Genomic DNA, 10,137 nt, shown 5'->3' with positions numbered 1-10,137 from the left:
AGTGGGAGATTTAGAATTTGGCGGGTTGCGGTAGCGTTATTTGGGTGATTTTCTCCTGATTTTTGTCTAACAGATACAACTTCCATTCCTGGCTAATTATAAACCATGCTTCCTTGTTTAAGATGACCTAAATTAAACCACAGCCACAATCCATATTTTAATATTATCCATCTGTGATCCAAACGTAAGCATTTAATTGACGAAGCTTGTTTAAGCTGTACACAGTCTGAGAAAAAGTGCCGCCTGACAGGCTGAATTCGGGAAAAACTTAGGGTGATAAACAGAGGGGCGGGGCATTTCAGGAACATCCGGAGAGCTTTGTGGCGTTGCCAGGTTGGATACTTTTCGGTCTATTAAGCGAAGTGATGTGACTTTACTGCTAAATTTTCAGTGATTTAAAAATTAGATCATTCATCGGTGACTTATATGTGTTTTTAGTTTTAAAAGGAAAGGAATACCAGCACTGTTTCTCAGTTTATCAGCCCTCAAAACACACTCACAATGGTAAACACTGAATATCTCCCAATTGCTATTTAATTGCACATCATTGAATTTACTTAGTTAAAATTGAATTACCTAACATATTTCTAGATATTTGCTGCGCCAATTGTGTTGTTTGTTCCACTCAAACTCGATGTGGGTTACACAACTCTGTTAGCATTTGCCTGAATGTGTGGGATAGAAGAGGTCAAACCTGGCAACTTGGGTCAAATTGCCAGAGCAAGACAACGGCAGCATAGCAGCTAAGTATCTCTCCGTGTTCGTATGCACGGTCAACAAAACAGTGTTACATATAACTCACAGTGCGCTCCAGGATTATGTCGGTAAGTACCATTACATAACAGTAATCAAGACCCACATAAATGCAGAAAGATCTAAGTAACGTTGGTATAGGTTTACGATTATATCTAGAAATACTTTTTCTTTAAGATGGCGGGTAGCGTTAGTTAGCTTAGCGACCCAGCTAACGCTAAATCTGCTCTCTGACTGATGCATGAATTGCGAACGTAGTGGGATTTAGCTCATGCAGATAGCTAGCATGTTGGCTAACTGGCTTGTTTTTGTTTGAATGTACCGAAAGAGCAATGCCATGACACTCAAATCAAGTGGATGTCGTATTTTGATTAAGCCAAGAAAAGGGTCTCATTACATCACCAGTAACGTTAGCTAGCAGCTTTTTAGCATAATATATCGCTAGCGTTGTTATTTATTTAGTTGACCAAGGTAACGGTCGATGGCACATTTGAAAGCGCTGTTTATATTTGTATGTATGGTAACTTTAACCTTACTAAATTATATTATTCCCATCTGACTGGGCATCTTTTGATTGAAGTTAAACAAGTACCATTAATCAAGGATGTTACATGTACACCATGGGTAAAGTGTGCTTAATAAGATGGAATATTTGCACGTGAACCCATTCTTACGAAAACCTTTGAAATTGGTGTGTATTTGACATGTTAACTATCACAATTGTCATTGTGAGTGTGTTTCATTTGCAATTGTAAGAAGGAGCAAAATGATACGAGGATTATACAATAATTTATACAGGGACATTAAAACACATGTCCTATATGGCCCTGTGCAACACAATTTGTTTTGGTTTAAAGTTATCTCATACACTGCTGTTGTTGTAAATGTAGTTGTGTTTCAAGGTTTTCTAATGGGCTAATGTCAACCTTTGGAAGTGTATACAATAGCTTTTTTTTAAAATATCAAAGTATTGATATATACCGATACTGAATATTTGTAACGGTTTTCAATTTTCCACAGTATTGACACATACATATTAGTACTAGCTGCACTTTCTGCTCTCTCTTCTCTCTGACAGCGAGTTGATACAAATACTGCTATTTATATATATTTTTTAATCCAAAATATTATGCCCTTAATCTTGTCCATTTTCCCAACAACAATTTGTTGAACTTAGTTTTGATAAGCTGCCAAACCAAAAAACTGGGCCTTTAAGTAGACAAAAGTGGATTCAGGCAGGCAATAAGATATCAGTTTTATGCTAACGATACTCCTGTAAGTTAAGCTAAATCATTTTGATGGTATGTTACTTGTGGAATGTGAATAAATCAGACTGCTAAGCAATCTATCATGTTTGCAAGTGCCTGAGCTACAGTTAGCTTGCTAACATTAGGTTGCCAACAGCTTGCTTACTTATCCCATCATCATTTTATTCATCAACCGGTAGACATAGGGTGCTAAAATAATCCGTTGACATGCTAAAATCAGATGTTTTTTGCTAACTATAGCATTTCAGCCCTTGGTTGCATATCATGGTGGCAATTGTTTTTGGTGGTTTTAACAACATGATGCTGAATGTATTTACCATGTTTCCATTTCTTCCAGGGAAGCGACAGTGACTCGGTCGACATGACCAGAACAGGCTCCCCAGTTCATCACAGAAAAAAGTCATCCAGATCTCCCAGGAGCTCCAAACACCACCATTCACAGTCACGGTCGCGCTCCAGAGACCGAAAACGTTAGTATTCAGTAACGGTACCCAGGCAGTGCTGAAAATGCCAGAATAAATTGGGCCATGGTATGAAATGTGTTCTCAGTATACTCATGAGATCCATCTGTAGAATTTGTCGGAAGTAAAAAGCTGACCACGGAATTAGCAGCAACAAAAATAGAAAGGGTCAATTCCCCAAAGGGAACTACTGCATAATCTTGTCTACTAACTGCATAAAGTACTATGTGCAGTAGCTTTACTTTGCGTTTGTCCAAATGTGCTCTTCTCAACCTCGTTTTGTTTTACAAGTCTGCTGAAAAAGTAAATGGTTATTTGTCAGCGCTCTGCTCTCTGCTGTTTCCAGGTGACAGAAAATACAGACGGAGTCGCAGCAGGAGTAAAGAGGTAATTGATGAATTTATTTCTATGACTAGAAACGCATTTTGATGTTATTTTGAACGCTTAAGTTGTATTCCTCGTTAATTTTAGGTTGAGGTGAGTATGTTTTATAAGGTTTCATTTGTTACAGTAACCAAATTAAGAACAAAATAAATAGATTGAGATGGGCTCACTCACATGGAAAGGGTCCTTTTTTTACCTTCCCCATGTTGACATGTCTCAAAGGATGTTTTTATCCTTGGATATCTATCATTGTTTGTCACCATATTAAATGGTGAAGAGTAGATTTTTATTTATTTTTGTTAAATACTGTGTGTAGATCACATGATAACATTTCTATAATAAATCATACTCAGCGTGCTAATGCACGAAGAGACTGAACAGAAGACCCTGCTGACATAGCAAAATAATATGTCTACTACTGGGACAGGTAACTATCTGCCATTCAAACTCCTATTTGTCTCACACTATTTGTAGAACAAATTGAATTAACTCTTGCATCTCTTTCAGCTAGGGATGGGCATAATTAAACAAACTATTCCTTTCATTTATCCAAATGGCGTTTATTCCATTTCTGTGTAATTATGTCAGACTAATTTGTCTGGAAAAAGAGTAACAACTTCTGCCTCCCTCCTTAGTGATATGCCACATCATACTAATGAAGACCCGTTCCAAACTATGTTCACATGAGATACAGTTGGTGCGACTCTGTTATGAAGAGAATTTGACATAAAATGGTGCATAGGACATCAATTCCGGCAAAAAAAGGCATTGTAGAAATGCATCATTTTTTTATTTAGGAAGTGTTTTTTCCTGTTTTGTATGATTTGGATGCCGTAAGTAAAGAAGCTGTAAGAAGTAAGTCGGATGCCCATCCCTACTTTCGCCTTTCAGTGATTTAATATATTTTTTCTCCAGAGAATCCGATCGTAGGGTTTGCATGCACACTATTACAAGATGTAAGACGGTCCAAACATTTTAGTTTGATTACATTATTATCTTACATTTACATCCATAGTGACAATAAGTGCATTGTGGGTACAAAAAGTGCAAGAGTCATGCAGGTACATCAACGTCAAGTATGCTGATGTGCTTCCAGTGCTACATTTACAGACGATAGAAGGTGGAGAAAGATTTTATTTTTATGTTACGGGCCACGGTGCAGTCTGAACAGAGTTTTCAATTCCATTGAAATTAGTGTATTCAAATTAGTCCTTATTATAGACACGCCCACAATTTCAATCATGCTCGCAGAATTTGTATGAAAGTGGATTTTAAATGACAAGGTTTTTTGACAACTTGTCAAAATTTATTACATACCGTCTGCCATAAGCCATGGTACTAACTCTTTTTGTTGCACTATTTTCCTGAAAGAGACAACTTCTTCTTAAAACAGGCACGAAAGAGGGACTCTGAGAAGCCATCAAAATCACACAGAAAAACAGACGAGCGGCAAGAGCCAGAGAGACTTTCAGCAGAGAATGGAGAGGAGCGATCCAGGCGCAAAGACAGGAGACCCTCAAAGGACCGGAGCTTGTCCAGATCACACTCCCGAGAGAGGTTAGTCTGGTCAATAAACTGCATAAAGACATATGTTCAGCGGATTTAACTCGTTTAATAAGAAGGAAATTCATTGGTATGTTATAGTTTCTGGATTCATCTTCGGGATTATTGAAAGCCCAGAAATTCTCATAATTTCTGTTGTAGAAGTCCTGGTCTCGTTAAATACCGCTCAACATTTTTGATACACAGTAGATCATCTGTTCTAAACAGTAATCAAGGATACATGTATGGCAGCGCTATGAGTCATGCCTGTCTTTTCTCTTGATTTGAGTTGATGGCTCTTATTGCTTTCAGACGGCCTCACAGCAAAAGTAAGGACAAGCGGCGATCGCGCAGCCGGGACAAGAAGAAGAAAGCTAGGTCTCGCTCGGGTTCAAGGACCAAACACCGTCATCGTAGCAAAAGTCGCAGTAAGAGCAGGTGAGCTTAAACTAATTATCAGTATATCTTGTGGGGACTAAGTATTTTTGAACTCTTGTCCTACATGCATATCATTCTACTTGTTATTAACAGTATGTTCATTGATTTTATTTCATTTTTTTTGGTTGTTCCATCAGGGAGCGAAAGAAAAGGAGTGAGAGAGTGCGCAGAAAGAGTCGAAGCAGGTCTGTTAATCCACCTGCCTTCCGGGGCCGAAACGCAGCTATGGATGCACAAGAGGCCCTGGCCAGAAGGCAAGGCAACAGTTTATAGGGCATTTACAATATAATATAGATGGTTGGTCGTTCTGCTCTGGCCAAATCCAAGAAATGGTAGAGGTGTTTCTTGCATCTGTGTAATAGCAGCTACAAAGCTTAAAAAAAAGAATGAATTAATCATACAGACACTGAAAACCTTTACTGCCCTACTAATGCCTGACAGTTTAAGGATATGATAAAGCTAGCAGGCAAAGCACAGATTAGGTAGCATTAACGGAACCAGTAATCTGACTTCTCATCCAAGTTGCACTTGCCAGAGCGCATTGTTGTTCATTAAACCACGTTGGTAGGAAAACAAAGGTGGGGTGTACTGGTGGTCTGGGTCTCTTCAGGCACTGATGATGTCATTTTAATGTCCACATTTAGAGTCTGGCCGGGGACCTTTGTTGCATGTAACCCCTCCTTTCTCTACCTTCATTTCCTTTCAAATCTCTACTGTCCCCTGTTACATAAAAGCAAAAATGCTCAAAAAAAGGACAAATAAAAAGTCTGGCTGATGTCTCCAACATGTGGAGCTATGATTTTTATGCTCACACGTAATATTATCACTTTTAGGTAAATAACAGTGGGAACAATGGGCTTTTAAACCAAATGAGTAACGTCATCTTCTCTTTTTCCAGGCTGGAGAGAGCGAAGAAACTACAAGAGCAGAAGGAGAAGGAACTGTTGGAGAAACAGCAACAGGAGGAGATTGTTGCAGGTGAGAAGGGCTTATGTAAAACCTTGATCATTCGAGTCCAGATTCAGTTACTTACCATTCCGGTCTGTGTGTTTTGTTTCCAGTGACTGCCCCTATCGCAGCAGTCGCAGCTGCAGTGGCCACCTCAAGCCCTGCCCTAAATGTGGCGGCCCTCCTGGCCTCTGGGACCCAGGTCACGCCTCAGATAGCCATGGCAGCGCAGATGGCAGCCCTTCAAGCAAAAACACTGGCAGAGACGGGTATCGCTGTACCCAGCTACTATAACCCGTCCGCTGTAAACCCCATGAAGTTCGCAGAGCAGGAGAAAAAGAGGAAAATGCTTTGGCAGGGAAAGAAGGAGGGGGTAAGATTATTATTATTATTATTATTATTATTATATACCGTTATTTCTTATTTATCTAGCAGTTTTATGCATGCCCAGTGTTTCCTTCTCACTTTGTTTAAAAACATATTTTTTTATTTGTCTAGATTTATTATTACATGATGCTTATTTCCATTTTTAAGGACAAGTCGCAGACAGCTGAGTTGTGGGAGAAGCTGAACTTTGGAAACAAGAACCAAAATGTTAAATTCCGCAAACTAATGGGTATTAAGGCAAGTATAATTGTAATTTTATTTAACCGATGGGTACTTGATACTGCCAACCACTTAAACCTTTGTAATCTAAACGCCTTGGAGTTAATTTAATTTGTTTTCTTTACAGGGAGAGGATGAAGTTGAAGTTGCCAAACCACTTAATGAGGAGGGCTTGAAGACTCTTCAAAAGCAGGAGGAGATGTTTAGGAACCTTGACGTTCAGTATGAGATGGCTCGGTCTCAGACACACACCCAGAGGGGGATGGGCCTCGGTTTCACCTCCTCGTTCTCACGTGGAATGGATTCCATCTAGTGCCAAACATTGGCCATCTTTGCCACTCATCTGATCATATAGGACCACCGATTCATTGCTAGCCCTCAAGCTTGCACGGATGTTGCTCTGAATCTGTAATTTATTTATAGACAAACATCTCACATATTGGAACATTATAATGTAAATAGCCAGATGCTGAGTTTGTCTCAGTGTTTATGAATCTCTACTGTAATCTTTTCAAAAGGACGCATCGGTTTGACTTGTTGATACTGGTTAAAATTAGATATTTGTTTGAATAATGTGTTAGCTTTTTTTAAAAACCCGATATATATATATTGATATGTGATTGTTTCAACATAAACTGAATATAATGCGGTTCAAGTGCACACGGTTTATATTCATATAGCGAAAGCCATCGGAAGTCAATTTTGCATTATCAAAATTCCACAGATTCATTTCACCTGACTTGGAAAAAAACAAAACTGTGGGTTATAATACATTTTGTCTTCTGGATTGTCGTGGATAAAGTTGTGCTTGACAAGAGAAATCGCATAATTCAAATGTTCTTGAAATAAATTAGTTTTGTGTTGGAATAAGATTTTTCATACATCACCTCCCATTATTTGTATTTGTGATATGTTTATTGCATTTCTGGTCAAATGAGCTTTAATGTTACCAGGGCTGGGTGTGAATGATACAATTATAATAAATTAATATTACATTTAAAAATGAATGTCCAAATTCCATTCATAAAGCAATATAACTAAGGCAAAATCATGTGGAATAAAATTGATGTCAAGTTATATGAACCGTGTTTACGAACTGCGCATGATATCAAAAAAAATAACTCCTCTGAACAAAGTGTCACTTGTCAAACAATCTGCTTGCAATTAATAATTTTGCTAAAAGCAACATCAAATTATGTTACGGCAATATGATTTCACCGAAAGTCAAACAATCTCGACTTGTCACCTAGCCATAGTTTTTAACGAAGTTGATAGAAATGCAGTCCAAAGCAAGAAAAGACAACTTCACATACAAACATTTTTTATTATACTGGAAATTGATCAATTTCAGGTCTTTGTGTCGACACCTAATTGGAAACCCACTCCTATTTACATATGAGGCTGGAGTACAGCACATGAGCCACACCAGTGATCAGGTTGTGGTTGGCAAACTCGAGGATAAGGAGCAGGATTGGGTACTCGCTGTGTCTCTTCTCCACAGTGGACTCATCACTTAGGCCCATCCAATGAAGCAGCAGTGTTTGCATGGCTTCTGGGAAAAGCTCTGTGGCTAGCTCTTCTGCAGGAGGCAAGTCACTAATTCGTTCAATATGCTGTACTTTAAAGCCCTCCACTTTCTGGCTGATGCCGCAGTTGGCTGCATGAAACTGTTGCCCTAGCCATCGTCCTATACCACAAAGCAAGGAACTTGAATACGCACAGCCCCAGTCTTTGGCCTTCAGCAGGGCTAACACAGTTTCTGTTACATCCTTTTCTTCTACATTCCCATTTATGTACTGATCAATGTTCTCCAAAAGCATCAAGATGGTCTCCAGCTGTTCTGTGTTGCTTTGAGTCTCAGCAGAGAGTTTGTCATCCAAGCGGTGCAATTTCTGTCTCGCTGTGGATATAATGTGTTGGCTTTGCTCAGCCTGCAATCTCTGCTTGGGAATAGAACAATAGTCGTGGTCTGCTGATGTATCGCCTGTGTCACTGCAATGCACATCCACTGACTCCATGCCAACATGGCGATGCTTAGGTTGTGGCATTTCAAGCTGCACATTGAGGCTGTAACTCATTTTCAGGGGGCTTTCATTTATCTGCGATTTCCAAACATCCTGCAAAGGAAAGACAGTAAAACATCAAAACAAAAGATATATTGGGGTGTATTTAAAAAAAGTAAATGTCTAACATAAAGACGTGCATAATGTTAACTGTACTGCACCTGGAAGTTCTCTAACACAGCGAGCTGCTCTTGCTTACTGTACATCTCAAAGGCTACTCGGAAAAGTCCTTGAACGCTGTAGAACCAGAGGCTGTTATTTGCAGTATGTACCTTCAACCCATGGAACCTGAATGCTGCAACAGGAAACTTTGTCAACTTTTAGTGTGTGTGTGTGTGTGTGTGTGTGTGTGTGGTGTAAGTGAAATCATTGTTAAGGCTTGTGGTACTGTCTTCTCTTGTGTATTTTTACCTGAGGAAAAATTTATTTTTGTTGCGAATCCTTTCTTGGCAAACTTTGCGTGGTATCTGGGATGGTTCTCTGTGCGGATATCCGTGTTGGAGAAGACATCAGCTCCTAAATAAAGAGGAACCACTGGACTCTGAAAAAGATACAGAGATGATACATGCTGTGATATACTGGTACTGATATTACATTTTTTAAATATTGATATATTTGTATATAGGGCCTAGAATATTGTGTAAATAATCCAGCGACTCTTAAATCACGCATTTATACAGTTTATACAGTTATGGTTACAGACTCTCTCCGCCCCCTACTCATTTTGGGTGTAAGTAATTTGCCATAAAAGAGACGAAACGCACAATACACAAGTTAATGATGGATTTGACTGATATCAGGCTTCTTTAAAATGAGCCAGTCCTGTGCCCCCCCCCCCCCCCCCCCAGATAACTAATGATCTGTAAAGTCATATCTCATATCTATGAACTACTGTATTGCCTTTGTGCAAGCCCTGTAAAGAAACAAAGTCAAGTATCGCATACATTATAAAGAAACAAAGGTTGAATATCCTGTAAACTATTTGATTAGGCTGCAAAATATTTACTCGAATGTAGATTTTTAAGACCCCCTGTTTTTAAAAGCGAGTTGCCCTTCTTTGTTTAATCCTTAGAAAATGTAAATTGTGTTTTTATCAGTTTTAACTATTTGTGATTGTCACGTGATGTCACGCTCGCTTCACTACGGATTATTAACAGATTACTAAAAGATGACCATGACCGCTATAGCACCTTTTAGCTGCTAGAGGGTGCTATAGCGGTCATCATCATCTGACACCAGGGGCTATGGGAAATATCATTACAGAAACACATCTACCATTGTCGTTGATAGAATATCTTTGAGCCTCACTCACCTCGTTAGAACACTCTGCCAGACTGAACGAGGTCAGGTTCACCATGTAAATATAGCGGATCCTCCGTGAACCCCCGTCCCACTGCGGTAAAGTTAAGTGGATAGTTGGGCAATTTGACATTGCTGGATGCAAATGAACCTTCTTACTCGGTCACAATTGTTAAATTGTTCAGTAGTAATCCGAATCTTTCACAAGAATACTTTAAACGACAGTAAATAAATCAAACGGCTGCAAAAAAAACAAAAAACTGACTCAACAATCAAAAATGTAATGGGGGAATTTTTACCCCTCAGCGATGTTTTAAGGACAAAGCAAGCCGCTGTGAAAAAACGTGGCTCCTCTATGAACTGTGTTGTCGTGGT

At 39.1% G+C, this 10,137-nt stretch overlaps 2 protein-coding genes across 2 annotated transcripts; one reads left to right on the top strand and one right to left on the bottom strand.

Annotated features, from left to right (window-relative positions):
* Positions 1-719: 719 nt before the first annotated feature.
* Positions 720-7,571, top strand: rsrc2 (arginine/serine-rich coiled-coil 2). The gene is made up of 10 exons (XM_031856530.1): positions 720-824; positions 2,359-2,491; positions 2,829-2,869; positions 4,260-4,423; positions 4,721-4,846; positions 4,984-5,100; positions 5,745-5,824; positions 5,908-6,167; positions 6,329-6,418; positions 6,528-7,571. Exons 1-10 carry the CDS (start codon positions 819-821, stop codon positions 6,711-6,713), a joined length of 1,203 nt encoding a protein of 400 aa, XP_031712390.1. The 5' UTR covers positions 720-818; the 3' UTR covers positions 6,714-7,571.
* On the bottom strand, positions 7,468-10,027 carry LOC116388547 (uncharacterized). Its single transcript, XM_031856531.1, has 4 exons — positions 9,776-10,027; positions 8,875-9,004; positions 8,625-8,758; positions 7,468-8,517 (listed from the first exon to the last, which is right to left on the bottom strand). The coding sequence occupies exons 1-4, from the start codon at positions 9,893-9,895 to the stop codon at positions 7,786-7,788; spliced, it is 1,116 nt and encodes a 371-aa protein (XP_031712391.1). The 5' UTR covers positions 9,896-10,027; the 3' UTR covers positions 7,468-7,785.
* Between the last annotated feature and the right edge of the window lie 110 nt (positions 10,028-10,137).

This window comes from Anarrhichthys ocellatus, unplaced genomic scaffold, assembly GCF_004355925.1.
Source record: "Anarrhichthys ocellatus isolate YVR2014 unplaced genomic scaffold, GSC_Weel_1.0 scaffold17, whole genome shotgun sequence".
NCBI classification, from domain to species: Eukaryota; Metazoa; Chordata; class Actinopteri; order Perciformes; family Anarhichadidae; genus Anarrhichthys; species Anarrhichthys ocellatus.
Note: the sequence above shows the minus strand (reverse complement) of the source record. Positions and strands in the feature narration are given on the sequence as shown.

Excerpts from the sequence above, each read along its gene's own strand:
- LOC116388547 (XM_031856531.1), bottom strand. The coding sequence starts at position 9,895 with ATGTCAAATTGCCCAACTATCCACTTAACTTTACCGCAGTGGGACGGG. Across the intron at positions 9,005-9,775 it reads TGGCAGAGTGTTCTAACGAG|AGTCCAGTGGTTCCTCTTTA; the intron begins GTGAGTGAGGCT and ends TATCTTTTTCAG. Across the intron at positions 8,518-8,624 it reads CTGTGTTAGAGAACTTCCAG|GATGTTTGGAAATCGCAGAT; the intron begins GTGCAGTACAGT and ends TTTCCTTTGCAG.
- rsrc2 (XM_031856530.1), top strand. Across the intron at positions 4,847-4,983 it reads AAAAGTCGCAGTAAGAGCAG|GGAGCGAAAGAAAAGGAGTG; the intron begins GTGAGCTTAAAC and ends TTGTTCCATCAG. Across the intron at positions 5,825-5,907 it reads ACAGGAGGAGATTGTTGCAG|TGACTGCCCCTATCGCAGCA; the intron begins GTGAGAAGGGCT and ends TTTTGTTTCCAG.